We start from the raw sequence: 15,961 nt of genomic DNA, 5'->3' as shown, positions 1-15,961 counted from the left end.
ATTTGAGACTAAACATATACCTAGTGATTGATCGGCGTGTATCACAATCTCTAGCAAAGTCAGCATTGTAATGGCCTACAACCTCACATGGTGCTTCTTTCTTATAAAAGAGCCCATAATCAAATGTACTCTTTACATACCTTATTATGCGCTTGACTGCATCCAATCAAAACTTTTTGCGGTTGCTAAATGAGTGGCTTATTACTCCTACTGCAAAGGCAATGTCAAGTCGTGTTATGGTTGGGTAAATAAGGCTGCTCACTAATTGTCTATACATAGTTGAGTCTTCTAGTTCTTGTCCTTCATCTGCACATAGTTTTATATTTCCATCCATTGGAGTAGATATAGGTTTGCAATCAAGCATCCCGAACTTTTATAGTAGATCTCGTGTATACTTTTTGCTAACTTAAAAATAGTCTTTTCTTGATTTTCTCAACCTCGAGCCCTAGAAAATATTTTAGTTTTCCAAGCTCTTTCATTTGAAACCGCACTAAGAGGTTGGCTCTAATTTGGCACATCTCCTCTTCATTATCTCCAGTAATGATTCCATATAAATTAATACTATTGCAAACTTACCTTCACAAACAAGCTCAAGTCTACTAGGGCTACTGATATTAACCACTTTGCATCAAGAATTCAGTAATCTTCCTATACATGCTCTCAAGGCTTGCTTTAAGCCATAAACAACTTTTGTTAACTTGTAGACATACTTTGGATGAGTCTTACTCTTGGAACCATCAGCTGCTTCATATATATACCTAGTAGAAAGGCGTTCTTCACATCCATTTGTCACAACTTCCATTATTAGCTTTAAGTTTGTGAACCCATTTGCAAGATAAAAACCACAAGTCTTGATAATCTGTTTATGTTTAACAGCAATAATATATATATATACTAGTTCTCTCGACAAACTGGTTGAGAAATGAAGTAACGTTAAAAAGCAGTAACCAATGCGCTTAGGAACGGCTTTACCAAAAATAAAAATAAAAATAAAAATGCCCTTAGGAACAGTAAACTTGTAAAGTGGTAAATTCTTTGGTCATCCAATTTGTTATATGAATTTATGTGAAAATTGATTTTCCATGACCGGAGCAATGACCTAATGGCAACATGTCTTGAATGACGCAAGATTCGTATTCAAAGAAGTCCATCACATGGGTAAGTTCTCTTAGAACTAGAATTTATGTAGCGTCGAAAGGGGACACTCCTGTTTTATGTCATCATCAATAGTGGCCTAGATTCCGTCCGAGGTGCTTCTTTTCTGTGAACATAAGGTGAAAGCATAATCGAATGTTAGAAGTATAATCTGTTAATTAGAATCAAATCCAGCAGTTCTTTTTCCATCTTCCTTTGCGCCGAACAACAAAATCGATTGCACCATGGAAGATATTCTTTTCGGTGGAAAGGCTTGATCAAACCCTGCAAAATCTTAAAATTGAGATGATGGCTTTCACAAGAAGAACTGAATAAGATAATGTCAACTTAAATACAAAGAATTATGGATGTCAGAGCCAAATCATGCACGCTAAAAACATACATGATCCGAATGATGTTAGATATATTATAATTAGTCCACACCATTAGATATTTAGATGAGTGAATCACATTCAAAACTGACCATTCAATCGGGCATGCCATATTGCTTAATATATTGATTTTTGTAAACTCTATGTCAATATTGTTCTGCACAATCAAAAGGGTAGGGAATCAATCGATAAAGTGAAAACATGATCTCAACCCTCTTTAAAAACAAATGCCCCCACCCAAGAATCGAATGCATGCATTTTGAACAAGGACCTACTAAGGACACTGTGTCTCACTAAGATTCCCTTATACAACTTGATCCCTCGTTCATTTGTAACTTCATCAAAATCTTCATATGTTTATTAACTAGCTGTTTGAATTCAGCATCTTCTTTTCCAACCTTCCAAAAAAATTTTAATATATTACATATTTATCAATTCAGTTCTAAACCTTTCAATTTTACATATTTTAATAATTGAGTCCATCCGATCGATTTTAACTGAAATTTGCTAATCCGTGCCAGCTATCCTATATGATTAGTTGGTGTTAACATAAATAATTTTTAATAATATTAATTTTTTTGAAATTTTATTAATTTTTTTCCTTTTTTTTTTTTTTTTTCTTTTCATTGTTTATTTTATTTACTAATGGCCAGTAAGGGCCACGATGGCCTCACCTACGGCTTCGAGCTCACATGACCATGGCCAGGAGCTCGATATTTGGTGATCAAGTAGCCAACCATAGCTTGAAGCTCATTCCAGATCTCGTGTCCATATTTGCAAGCCTTGAGCTCTCACGGTTGCTACCATGAGCTCAAAGCTTAATGCGAGGCTAGGCAAGGCCAAGAATGGACCCTCACCATCAGCCCCCGCCCGACCACTAGTAAAAAAAAAAAAAAAAGAAATATGAAAAAAGTGAAAAAGAAAGATAAATAAAATTAGAAAAATTTTAAAAAAATAGAAAAATATTAACAGATTATTAAACATTGTCCATATTATACCTGGTCATGCCATCGTGAATAACCCCATTCACGCTCCACAGCAGCAAATTCCAGCCAAAATTGACCAGATAAACTCAATTGGTAAAATTGAAAATTTTGATATTTAATTGACAAAAATATAATAGATTTAGGACTTTTGGATAATTTTCTCGGCAACAAACTTATCATCACACCCTTTGTTTCTACTTGGTCCAAAATGTTGTCCTTCTCGTCCTTTGGCCACACATTAGGTCATAGTTTATAGTCCCATAATCCCATCTCCAACCTAATGTAATTCATAGGAAAAGAAAGTGGATATTTCGTGTTGCATTTTTATTGCTAATTCAATAATCGATTTGTCGAGTCCCAACTTGATTGAGGTGGTTACAACGTATGTGGATATGACTCCAGTCAGATGTCTACTTTTATTGTAGTAACAAAGAATCCAACATAAAAAAGCGAATGGCCCCCGCAAAGAATCATTTCACTAATGAGAATGGAAAGATGATGATAATGGAAGCATTGTCGCCAAGAGCACAAGTTCTCTCCCATTCTTCAATCTCTACACCCGAATTTAAAGAAGAAACAAAAGGACAGAAGAATCCTCCTGAGCTCTATATAAATGTGCATTTGGCTGATTAAGATGAGACAGATACAAATTGTGTTGTGCAGAGATACATACATCTAGAGAGTTCTTAGAATTCCATCCCCCCAAAACAAAGAAAAGAGAGAAAGGAGAGCACTGACGAGCTTAATGGGAGCTTTAGTCGCAGGAGAGGTGGCACCTGAGCTATTGCTTGTGCATCATGCATCGCCATATTGGATGTGTCTTTTGATACGTTCGCGTGGAATAGCTACAAGTGCCATCTCTTCTCGACGAAAGCCCCTTTAACCTCGAAAACTTATTGCATGGTCCATCTTTACCCTACTCGGTCCATCTCTCTCTCTCTCTCTCTCTCTCTCTCTCTTCTTCCCTCCTTACGTAGCGCGTGTCTATATTTGCACGGTATGAGATGTTTCTCTTGTGGTCTGGCCTATGTTTCTTCCTTTTGTGTATGTAAGAATGCTTATTGGCCATTCTAACTGATGCTTTTACTTTCTTTGTTATGACCAAGCTTGTTCATGTTATGATCTGTAAAATTTGTATTCTATCAATACAATCTCCATGCCGCATGATGTCTAGAAAAGATGATAAGTGTGGATTGTTTGGGTAACTTAATTAATTGCATAGTGTGCGAGTTTCTTCTTGTCTCATTCAATGTTAATTTCCTTTATAGGTATCTCAATTTCAATGGTCATAAATTTGATTGTTATGCATGGCAATTTTTTTAGCCTAGCTAGCTCGGGTTTTGCATGCTTTCCATGGCTGTATGCCTATATATGAACAGCCTAACTATCTTTTATGTTTGCTAATTTAAAATGCATCTCTATTAGTTTATGTTTATTTTTTTATCTAGCTGGGCTAATGTCATACATGACGTGAGGTCAACATTTGAAGAAGTCTCGTTCCTATATATTTTCAGTCACCACATTTCCGCCAATATGAACTTCAAATGTGTGAACTCGTAGGAATACACTTCAATTTATTTTTAAGTGCATATATATTGATCAATGATAAAACCGCAGATCTCATCATTAGGAGGAGGAAAAGAATATATATAATCTAAAACTAAATAAGTCGGTTTCTTAAGTAAATATTCTATGTAAAAAGTCTCATATCTTTTGTTCACGAGCTTATTATATTATAAAGAATATCCAGATCGTCCTATCCTTCCATTCAGTGGGATGTCGCATTAGATCAAGTTTTAACTCTTTACATACAATTTATTCTTTTCCAAACTTTAATTCCAAATTGAATACCACTGATGCTAGGGATACAAAGACTGACGCAAAATAAGCTTACAAAGTGACATGTACTTTACTATAACTATCGCTTTCTTTGTTCCAAAATGAGGAGGTTATGTCGGTATCACAACAATTTTACCAGGCCAGACATGTTTGTCTATGAACTATAAGGTTATATTGGCTTCGTCTTTCGCAGAACAAGAGAGCTTCGGTGTCACGGAAAGAGATGCTTTGCTTCTACAGCGAGAAAAATGCATATATATCTGCTAAGCAAAGGGAAAGGAAACCAGCGGACGGAAACCAAGGGGAAAAAAAAGAAAGAGAAGGAACCGTAGACCTGCTCGAGTATTGCGTTTTCATTAGGCTTTGCAGTCCCGGTGTACGCTGGTACGTCGTGTGGTCAGAAAATGTGTTGTGTACCCGTCTTTCTTATCTAACGTCTGAGGTCAAATCATTAAAAATTCATATTGGAGCCGTTGTAAGAAACGAGGATCAATGTATTCCAACCATTATTCAATGTAAAATGGACGAAAGAACTGTCAAACTCGGTGAAGGTAAGTGAGATGTTCTCAGACAGCTTTCACTGGACAAGATTGAGCCAATGAAAACTCACGTTTGCTGCCAAGGTGTGTGTGGTCTGGGCACAATCTTGGGCTTCCAGAAAAGTGGCCTTTCGTGATAGTAAAAGTTGCTGTGTTTCAATTCAATCCTGTTCAGTTTTATCTGGTTTAGTTGCATAAGCAGAAGACGATGAACCACGAAGATCGAAAACAAAACCGATTTACACGCTACAAATTAGCCTCGTTAGGTTTGAAACTTTTGTTCCCACCCAACTAATGCAGTATGATTCGGCTTCATGTCATCAGCTTCGTGTCAATATGCTCACCCATACCATCCAATGATCAAACACGAAAAATTCACGTATATATCCAATACATGGAAAGCCCAAATTAGTCAAGACCCTCACCAACGAGATGATCATCAAGTCTTTTCCTAATTTTCCAGCAAAAATCTTGCATCAGGTTTCGACCAAGAGATGATCATCACAGAAGGCTATCCAAGTTCCGGCGCACATTTACCCCAAAAAGAGAAAAAAGAGGAGGCTTCAGCCTTTTTGCCTAATGTAACAATTTCATCCAGCACAAGCACATCCAGCAGAAGAACAAGGATTAATCACCTTTATAGTGATTTTCACATAGCCACTGAGCATCAATGCCAATGACCAGCAGGTTAGGAGTTGGGGACAATCCGCGCAACTGCAGGAAAATAAAAAAGGCAAAAGAACAAAGTTGTACATAAATGATATCAATTTCAACTCTTGATATTCTCGTCCACGAATGTTTCATACACCATCAGCCCACAAATAAGCTTCAATTCAGAATGGGGAAACAGATCGCAGTAAATGCAATTTCAAAACGAGAAGCAAAATGGTAAAATGGGCTACATGGTCGAAAGACGGTTAGTCTGTTGAGTTTCCAGCAGAAGCATTGCGAAGTAAATCCCATGCATCCTAACCAACAACTGAATTTATATCTGTAATACCCACCGCATATACCTTGTAATCCAAAGCTTCCACCCGCCAATGAAATATAATCAATCACCTGTTCCTGACCTTCTGAATTTTGTTCCCTTTTGAATCGTCTTAAGCCCAATTTGAATGATCACTGCATAAGTTGTCATTTCTTGCTACTTGCACTGTCTAGGTCGAAATTTCTCATTTGATAACAGAGTGCTGATCAGCTTCTCAATCCTCTTTGCTCCTGAGGTTGGCCGGAGAACCGTGGCTCACCAGCAACAGAGCATGGATCACTCCCATTCTCCCTGCTCCCAATGCACCAACCACCGGGAACGAGCATGTCAGGCCCGCGAGACAACAGCTCGGAATCGATCTTATCGAGCACTGGATCATTCCGGGGGAACTTCCTGGCAAAAGGAGCATTGCTATTGATCATCCTCTGCATATCCAAATGGTTGAGATAATGGGGATGCTGCTTTGGAGGATTGTCCCACGATATGAAGTGGAGATCGCTGTTCACAGTGGTGTTACGGAACTCTTGCGCATTGCAGATCACAGTGTGAAAATAGCCTTCTGAGACGATATGAAGTTGGCATAGTACATGAGAACAGTACGAGGTAGGTTGTCCCATCCCCATATGCAGTAATCAATGAAGGGTCGGGTCAGAGCCATCCAAGCAGACCCTGCAAGGAAAAAAAAAAAAAAAGCATATGATTGCACCGCTGCTAAGCTAAAATCACAGCCAAAATTTATATGCATAATAGCATGTCATTGCATAGATTGGGTATCTGTATGCTAACACATTGTCCAGGGACTAGCCTTCATATAAACTTTAAAACCGGACGCGACATGGAGATTGACCAACATTGTTATTCTACATAAACATATACAACTAACGAAAGTTACCAGTGTGCTTTTAAACAGATAGATCAACCAATAATTATATACTCTAAAACCAAAGTTCTCTGGCGATGAAAGGGGTGGTCATAATATCAACATTCGTAGTCAGTTATGTCTGAACTTGACTTAATGTTTCTACCACAACAAATATGTGTGTGTGTGTGTGTACATATTTGCAAGTAAATTGGAAAAGAGTGGCATAGGTGGCCACTTATGAAGAAATGTGGAGAGAGAATAAGTGCCATGAAAGTGAAGAGGCCTAGGTCTGGCCATCTTACTTCAGATTTATGAGATTTACGCTCCAATGAATAAATATAACACTCACTTGTTAAACATGTAGACCTCATTCTCAAACTCAACATGCAGCAAATTAGGTAAACCTTCAGTTAAACATGTAGAAGCTAGGGAATATCCCAAACTAGGTGAATATGAATTTTCGAGTTTCTATTGCTGTACCAACATGACCAAAGGCAACAAAACAAGAGAATGAAAATGCTAGAGTCCCACGAGAAGATTAATTACTCATCTAATTCACATTGTTTTCGTAATGAAAGTTTCAGCGCCTCATTTAGACTTTACTGGGGAATTTATTGAATTGTTTTACAACTCAGGGACTTCCGTCCACATCCCCCTATCATAGCCTCCTATCCAGTCTCTACTACCTTCAAGATCCACTTATAACTTCCCACTTGTGCATCTTAGGGACAAATTATTAGCAACATATCCTCCATCTCCCTATAGTTACCGCAATCAAAAGCTGCTATGAACAGCAAGAAATAGCCCTCTGATTGTTGGTAAAAAGACCTAGGCAATCAAATCTATGCTTATATTATTAAGGATACTGCTACAATCAAACAGTTTTTCAAGAACCTAAAATCATAATTTTTACGCTATCATGAGCATAAACTTTAAGCTAATGCCAGCGAAGTCCATTTGAATAAACTGTAGACAAAGCAGCAATTGATTTGTACTGCAAAACATAAGCAGCTAAAGACTGTTATAGGGCGAGCACATAATGGTTGCTTGAAAGCATGCCACAACTACAACCTAAACAAGAGAACAAGATAAACTAACTCATCAATCATGGCTTTTGACACTTAAACAACCTATAATACACAATGATTCATGCTTTGGTTAGTTCCCCTGCTGCAAATTAGGATAGGTTCTTTTTATTTGTGAGAAGATATCATTACATTAATTTACGCCTCCAAATGTCCACAATGGGCCAACTACTACTCTGCCAACTTCGCCCTACACAAGCTGATTTTGAAAGCCTGACACTGAAAACACATGTTTTGTAGTGAGACAGGTCCTCACTTTCCAGCATCAACAAAAGGAACTGCTGTAAGCAAAGGCATCAACACCTCCCAAGCAGTATCATTGTCTCCTCCATCCCTCTCAAATTCAAAAGAATATTTGTTCCCTTTGCCTATAATTTATGCTAAACAACAAGCATGCACTCTTTGCTTCCAGAAGACTAGCAAGTACGACACTTTGAATGCTCTTACAATGATAGGATGGCAGAAATCTTCTTAGTACTCATACTAATCAAAAGGATCATTGGAACTATGATACTGTCAAAAGCACCAATCTATGTTCCAGCCCACCAAATTTGCTGTCTCCTTGCTCTCTTAGTAAACAGCTAAAGTTGGCCGATCCTGATAGAAGAACGGCAGCCAAGCTTAGCTCAGACTTCAGCTGAGCAGCCACAAAAAGTCTAATGAAATTCAAGGATTGCCATGGACGGTGAATTACCGTAAAACTAGATCAAAAGGTGCAGAGGGAAATACTCTCAACCGTTGAACAAAGGAAATGTGAAAGTAATATCTTTGATTCAAATAGGGGTAGCTGTTCGTGTCAGGCCACCATGTTAGTGTCGATATTCCTGCCTTTGGAAACACATCAAATGCTCTCACATGATGTCAACTTAATCATGTCTAATTTGAATTGCTCTCAAAATGCTCCCCATGTTCTGCCTGTCATGTTTAAGCTATGTTGTCACGTCAAAAATTATCACCTCTTGATGTAATTTATGACTAGCAATAGAAAGGACAATGACTGCTTTCTTCACTGCAGAACTTTGTCTGACACCTCAAAGTTCAAAAAATTAACGTGTCCTCATTGCAATGTCATAATTGTTCATCATCCCTCTTCACTTCTTAACTACAGAACAGTCATCATCGATCTTTGCTTCGCAGTATACAAATATTGCAAACTAACAACTGTTATTTTGCTGGAGATAATTCCCATGCATGCTTCCATCACCTCCACCTTGTCCAATGCATTCGTGAAGGAAACGGCATTTCACAATCGGAACTCTCACCTCCATCATTCAATTCATTTTGAAGAACTTTCTCCGTCAGTTTACTCTTTAATTACCATTCCGATGATAATCCAAAACAACTATTTTTAGCCTATGACTACAAATGCATAGATTGCAACATGAAGATGTAGGAATTCAGAAGGCGAAAATCCCAATCTGTAACCTATTGAATCCGCACCTGTAAAGAGCTTAAAGGCCGTCGGCACACTTCTCCTCTGCGTAACCCAGAAAACATCAGCTTTCTTCGTCATGTACAAACCCGGATCTATAATAATTGGCTTCGCCCTTGGAACCTGCAGATATCAGCATGCACAAGCATCAATCAACTAGCCAAAAATGGAACCAATCACCAAGAAAAGAACAGCAAATATAGAAAGAGCAAGAAATGCAAGTTAAAGGAAAATAACTGCTAGACAAGTTCACTCACTCTTTCCATCCAATGTTGCTAGTGTGATCAATGAAGTTAAGATCTCTCGGCAGGTACGAAAACGTATGCAGCAGATCTGATCAACCCAAAAACACAAAACCAAATCCAATAATTAAACCCATAAGCCCGAACTGCAATCAACCCCAATCCATTACCGAAACCCACCAAAACAAGAACACAAAAAGACTCACCATCTTGAGAGACGAGTGGGTAATCCGAAGCACTGAGATTGATGAACCAATCCCAATCCCCACCTTCCCTCAACAAGATAGCAGCAGCATGGAGTGTGTTAGCCACCATCGTCGGCCCTCTGTAGGTGACGAGATTGGCCTTGGTGATCATCCTCACGTTCTTAAATTTCACAAATATGGGGTGCGCCTCCACGAAACGCTGCAGATCCAACCTCTCCTCCGGCTTGCACTCGAGGTCCAAGTGGACGACGTACTGGTTTCGCGGGTGGTACAGGGCCATCAGCGTCCGCCTCAGCATCGACCCGTCCCCGGTCGAGCCGGAGATCAAGTACGCGAAGCGGGGCGGCGGCGGGACGGCGGAGACGGGGAGCGGTGGAGCTTGATTCGACGAAGGGGGAGCTCGACGCGGAGGAGGACCGGTAGAAGGGGAACAGCGGGACCCCCCGGCGAGGTCAGCGTGGTGAGGAAGAGCAAGAAGAGGGAGACGATCGACCCGATGGCGAGGGGGAAGATCCACCGCCGCTCCATCGTCTGCGGGTGCCGCAGGTGCATGTAATAGCTCTTCAGCCTCTTCATCTGCCGCCGCCAACCCAATTCCACTCCAATCCCCTCCACCCTCCCTCCCTCCCCCTCACACCCGCGCGCACACAGAAACGCGCGTACCCACCAACGGAAACCGCGATGCGGCGCGACGGGCACGAGCAAAATCCTTCCTTTCCTCTGTTCCCGGTGGCGGGAGGATCGAAGGACGGCGATTCCGGAGACGGGTCGGTCGGGAAACGGAAGATCAAGAACCCTTCCTTCTCTTTCCTTCTGGGCTGGGGGAGGAGCTGAGAGGGGATAAGCTGAACCTCTCTACTTATGTCTCGGCGAGCGAACCAGGGGGCGATGCAGTGAAAGTTTGGTGGGAGATGGGGGATGGGGGTGGGGTTTGTAGATTTTCTTGGCCGCGTTTCTTTAGGTGCGAGCGATGGAAAGGGATTGGCGAAGTCTGTACGTGTCGGAGACGGTGGCGAGATTAGCGAAGCCGGGATAGCGACGGGGATCCGTCGGGGCGGACGACTTGGTACTTGCCGTGAAAGGTGGTGGAAAGGGTAGAGAGGGATTGAGGAGGATCTGTACTTGGGATGGAGATGGGGAGTGAAGATAAAGTTTGGAATAAAATGTTGCTCTTTTTTGAATCTCCCGTTGGATTTACGTGGATCCTGGTTTTGATCACAGCTTGGGTGGGTAAAGGTTTGGAAAAAGGGGTCGTCATCAGCGGAGCGGACAAATCAAAGAAGTCATATGTGATTTTTAATGTAACCACAGGAAACGTAAACAGAGGGAAGTATAAATGGTACTTAAATTTTGACTCGACGTGTAACATAATTTTTAAGCTTTTAAGGGCGTGCATGGTAACACTCCAAAAAGTGTTTGGAACATTTCTGGATTTTGAAAGTTGTTTAACAAAAAGGAACAGAACGCGTTTGGTTGCGTTTTTGTTTCTTTTTTGCTTTTTTGTTCCAGAACAAAATAAGAACAGAAAAGAAACAGAAAAAAGTTGTTTCTTTTGAGAAGAAACACTTCTTGGAAGGCACAAAAGAACAAAAACCAAAGGAACAAAAGAACAAAATCGGAACAAAAGCGAAGCTCTTCTCCTTCGTGCGTGCTCATCGCTCCTCTCGTCGGCTGAAGCTTCGTTCTTCCTTTTCCGGTGTCTCTCCCATCTCCGGCGGCACCCACTCGGCTAACTCTCCGGCGACTCCTCACTCCGGCGACTCCAGGTACGTTTCTGGTGCTCCTCCTTCTCCGGTCAGCGTTGCTCCCCGTTCGGCGCTCCTCCTCCGGTCAGCGTCGCTCCCCTTCGGCGCTCCTTCTCCGGTCAGCACTACTCCCCTTCGGCGCGACAGATCTGGGACGGCTCGCTCGGGCCTCGAGCGAGCGTTGCTCGCCCAGATCTGCCGCGCCGAAGGGGGAGCAACGCTCGCTCGAGAGCGAGCTCGAGCTGCAGCTGCTCGAGCAGCAGCTCGAGCTCGAGCCGCAGCTCGCTCGAGCTGCAGCATCTCGAGCGAGGCTCGAGCGAGCTGCAGCTGCTCGAGCAGCAGCTCCAGCAGCAGCAGCTCGCTCGAGCTGGTTTTGCATTATGATAAACCAGATGTTGAGCTTACAATCTGAAAGTAACCCTTGAAGTTTGCAGCTGAAACGATGTTAAAAAGACCTTTCTTTAGGGTGATGTTTTTAACTTTATTCTTGGTTGGTGTGTAGGATCTCATATGAGTATAAAGCAGTGGATCTCAGGAAAGAAAAGCAATATACTGCTGGTAATTTCAGATCCTTCTTTTAGTCATAGATCAAATTGTTCTCGAGATTTCAGTAGGTAGGCCTCGGAATGGCAATGGAAAGATTTTGTATGCATAATACCCGCTGGCACGATTACCTCAAGTCTGTGAAATCTAGTGAAGTATTCTCTAGCTCTGATCGAAGTTGTGTGCTTGATTTTGCAGAATTTGACAAGTTAAATCCTATGCATTTGGTTCCAGTGTTAGTGGACGGAGATTTCGTGGTTTCAGATTCTTATGCAATTTTGCTGGTGGGTGTTATTTAGGCTATGCAGCAGAGTTTGCAATAGATAAGAGTTGGATGGACGCGTAACTTAAAATACCAATACGTATGAGGTCATCATTTAGGAGCCTTAAATAGAAGCTCTCTAGCTCCTTTTTCAACTCAATGCATAGTTTCTAGCCCCTTTGCTTGATTTGATCAGTTTGATTGGTTTGAGTGCATTTTGATTTTGATTTTTTGCTAAAGCACGTGTTATCTTTGTTCAGTATTTGGAAGAAAAGTATCCTCAGAAGGCTTTGTTACCTCGTGATCCTCGATTGAAAGCTCTCAACCCCAGGTCTCTTTTTTCTTTTCTTTTTTTGCACTTTCCATTCCTTTAAAGCTGAAGTTTCCCGCAGATTTTGATGATCATTTACATGAAATTTCTGAGTTTTTGCTGAATTACGCATGATCAAAACTGATTAGATGAGTAGTGCTCTTCATTCCCCTATCCTCTCTGCTTTGTCACTTCACAACAGACTCTAGGTTCAATTTGGTGGGTGTTTTCAGTAGAAAACAACTGGCGTTGTCATTTGTTTTGGCAGGCTGCAAGTATAATCAGCTCGAGCATACAGCCTCTTCAGATGCTGACTGTGCTGGTATAGTCCTGTTCATAATGCTTTCTCTTTAGAAGATCTTGTTTTTTGGGGATAGTTGTCTCCCTGGGAGAACTTTCACATTGCAATTACCAAATAGGGTTATTAAGATCTTCAGATGAGAGGCCCTTTACTTCTCAATTTACAGTTCATTGTATGCGAACCTGCTATATGTCTCGCGAGCAAAAACATATGAAAATGTATTCATGGTGCACCTCGAGTCCGGGACATCTCTATGGTATAGCACTGCATGAGGGCTTTTGGATGATGCACATTCTGTATTGGAATGGTTAACGTCGGAGCTTTGTGATTCTCGAAACCCATCATTGGTGCCGCACTCGTGGATCGAGCATCCATGCATGTTGTCTTTACTTTGATGCTTGAGTAGCCTAGCTGAGTCCGTATTCTTCTTCGTTGCAGGCCAAGTTCCCTACTTTGAGGAGGATCCATGAATCGTACAAGACTTTGCCTGAATACGAAGCATCATCACCGAACGTCAACCCGATGCCATGATCTGACATGGGTATCTCCTCTCCAATCTCAAAGTTGGAAGCCGAAATGTCTCAGGTATCAGGCTGTGTGATGATTCTCATGGTCGAAAGTTCAACAAATTGCCAGCCCCGTGAGGGTCGTTCTCTCACTTTTTGTTGCCCCGTCCGTGCCATGTCATGTGAGTCGACTGTAATCATCTATAATAGTGACTTACCATTTTTTATGCTTCAAAGGTATGCACGGTGCAGTGCAGCAACACGACAACGAGGGCGAGGGGATCTCTTTCGGAGATATGAGCGAAGATGAGTGGGTACTGTTCCTTGAAATCTTCGAGAAGCTCTTGCCCGAGGTCACGGAGAACGCTAGATGCAACAGCTCGAAGCAGAAGTTGGGAACTTCTTGCGACTTCTGAGGAATCACCAAAGCAATAGACGATTTAAAGATCAGCAAAAAGATAGAAAGAAGCTCGGACACAGATCGCTTGTAATTATTGTGGACTAATTTTCCTTTTCTGTTTCCCAAATGACTTGCTAGTATAGATTGTAGATAATGACCATTTGGGGCCCGACGTGAGAGGAAAGCGATCGGCAAGTCGCCGTCCTTTCCTTTTTCTACTGACTCACGCGGTTTCGTCCTCATTTTGTAACTATCACCATGCAATTATATCAGTGTGTATTGTATTGTGTATAAGCTCATTGCCCCGTTTACATCAATGTGTGTATGTTCACTCTGATCTGCACAATCAAATTTGAGGGGTCTGGTTTTCTGGAGCATGGCAGTAAAGCTACTCAAAAGTCCTGTCAACTGGTGTTGGTGCATCTCTAGCCCTGTTTTGACTTTAGAATGGCAAACCAACTAGACAGTAGCTGATGAAAACATCGAATGTTTTTGCTTCGTTACGGCGCACGTACGGGAGAATTTTTGTCGATTAAGAATAAATTAAATAGATGACTACAGAAAATTAATGAGCATTTCATAAGAATGAGCATTCAATATCAATTTTAAACTTTATTAATTTATTTATTTTTAAATAAAATTTAAAAAAAAAAATAAATTTTTTTGTCGTTTACCAAACGCTGTTTATTCTTTTTCTATTCTAAGGAATGTAAATCGATCGCAGATACCAAACACGTTCTTAAATTTTTTTTATTCCAAGCAATGCTTTTTTATACTTACCAAACGCGTTCTTTCACTCAAAAACTGTTTCGAACAAACACTTTTTTTTTCGCTCCTGCGAACAAAAAAAAATAGAAGTGTTTCCATGCGCACCTAAGGTTTTTTTAGTATGATTCGTATGATGAAATTCGATTTTATTGATTCTGTTTTGTAGGTCCGTGAAATGAATTCGACCATTTGTAAATGCGCACATTGGGCAGGACCACCTTGATAGGCCCATGTAAGGCGAATTGCACGTCAGGCTAGTGATCTTTATTAATTGGGGGATTTTTTTATAAAAAATAAAATAAAATAAGCGTGCCTCGGTGGAGAGAATCAACTCGTGACAAATCACGATCAAAGGGCCGCCAGCCAGAGAGAGAGAGAGAGAGAGAGGGAGGGGACAAATTAGGGGCATGCGTTTGAAAGAATAATAAGTAGAATGTCTGCTGAAAAATATTAATTGTTTTAGATAAAGAAACCTCAATAAGATGAAGTAGACTTGAATTCACATCTAAGGGAAAAAAGAACGTGAGATTTTTGTGATGAGTCGCTTGCTGTACTCATCTCTTATAGTATAATTTTGTGGATTGTATTATTATTTACCTTCATTATCTCATAATGAAATTCATATTTTTTCTCTCTCTTACTTATTTGGCCACTCCGTCATCCTTACAAATTTTACCTTTTACGTGAACTCTTGGTAACTCATTAAATTAAAATCGTGCATATCAATCACTCAAAAATATACTAATGCATATCCTTTTGGAGGGATAATTTTAGTTTTCTTTCCATTTGAAAATTTAATATATTAGTTGAAGATTGATATGGTCAAGACCTTTTTCTCTTATCCTTTTTTAAGACCTTATCCTTTTTATCCGTTCTTTCATATGTTTAAATTAAGAGATAAATGATAAAAAGCTATTGAGTAACCAAGTCGTAAATTGGACGCAAGATGCTGTTTGTTTTGGATTAAGATTGAGCAAAAACAAAATGCTATTCAAAAGTTGGACTCAATAACTAACAGCTCATTGTAGATTTATATGGAAATCGTCAAGATCCTCTTCTTGATAAAATTTGTTGCTAATATATTAGTGTTTGATCAAATATAAAATATATACAAACCAAAAGGCAAAAACTATAATAATCAATCGAGTCTAACGAGAGCAAGGAATGGTTGTCGAAATTAGAGGGTCTGGACAAAGAACGACTCGACAAGTTTTTAAGGTGACAAAGGAGGCAGAAATTAACTGAGTTGTGCATCGCTAAGGGAGAATTATTCTAGAATATTTATATATGTGTGTACTCATGGATGTGGCTTTATACATAATGGTAAACTTTGCTTTGGAACTCCAAAATCAGACTAAAGTACTACCAAGATGAGTGATCTCTTAAGAAAATGTATGCCTGTATGCCAAATGATAAAATCG

At 40.3% G+C, this 15,961-nt stretch overlaps 2 protein-coding genes across 5 annotated transcripts; one reads left to right on the top strand and one right to left on the bottom strand.

Annotated features, from left to right (window-relative positions):
- Positions 1 to 5,670: 5,670 nt before the first annotated feature.
- On the bottom strand, positions 5,671 to 10,881 carry LOC104422561 (beta-glucuronosyltransferase GlcAT14B). The gene is given in 8 exon segments (XM_039303475.1): positions 5,671 to 6,135; positions 6,138 to 6,440; positions 6,443 to 6,547; positions 9,266 to 9,380; positions 9,511 to 9,590; positions 9,706 to 10,082; positions 10,084 to 10,149; positions 10,151 to 10,881. Coding segments are annotated over 8 exon segments (1,278 nt in total). The 5' UTR covers positions 10,282 to 10,881; the 3' UTR covers positions 5,671 to 6,034.
- Positions 10,882 to 11,439: 558 nt separating this feature from the next.
- On the top strand, positions 11,440 to 13,975 carry LOC120289040 (glutathione S-transferase-like). 4 transcript variants are annotated; one of them, XR_005546981.1, is made up of 5 exons: positions 11,440 to 11,471; positions 12,192 to 12,277; positions 12,834 to 12,887; positions 13,305 to 13,451; positions 13,610 to 13,974. XR_005546981.1 is itself a non-coding variant. In XM_039303474.1 (4 exons), exons 1-3 carry the CDS (start codon positions 12,077 to 12,079, stop codon positions 13,395 to 13,397), a joined length of 348 nt encoding a protein of 115 aa, XP_039159408.1. In that variant the 5' UTR covers positions 12,032 to 12,076; the 3' UTR covers positions 13,398 to 13,451; positions 13,610 to 13,975. The 4 variants fall into 4 exon arrangements, 1 of the variants encoding a protein (XP_039159408.1); XR_005546980.1 differs by lacking the exon at positions 11,440 to 11,471 and adding an exon at positions 11,951 to 12,008; XR_005546982.1 differs by lacking the exons at positions 11,440 to 11,471; positions 12,192 to 12,277 and adding an exon at positions 11,952 to 12,008.
- Positions 13,976 to 15,961: the final 1,986 nt, after the last annotated feature.

This window comes from Eucalyptus grandis, chromosome 10, assembly GCF_016545825.1.
Source record: "Eucalyptus grandis isolate ANBG69807.140 chromosome 10, ASM1654582v1, whole genome shotgun sequence".
Classification (NCBI taxonomy): domain Eukaryota; kingdom Viridiplantae; phylum Streptophyta; class Magnoliopsida; order Myrtales; family Myrtaceae; genus Eucalyptus; species Eucalyptus grandis.
The sequence above is the reverse complement of the archived record's forward strand: the minus strand, read 5'-3'. Positions and strand labels throughout refer to the sequence as shown.

Bases quoted from the DNA above. Each gene is read 5' to 3' on its own strand.
- LOC120289040 (XM_039303474.1), top strand. From the start codon at position 12,077: ATGGCAATGGAAAGATTTTGTATGCATAATACCCGCTGGCACGATTAC. The intron at 12,278-12,833 runs GTGGGTGTTATT...TTGTTTTGGCAG, and splicing joins ATTCTTATGCAATTTTGCTG to GCTGCAAGTATAATCAGCTC. The intron at 12,888-13,304 runs GTATAGTCCTGT...TCTTCGTTGCAG, and splicing joins TTCAGATGCTGACTGTGCTG to GCCAAGTTCCCTACTTTGAG.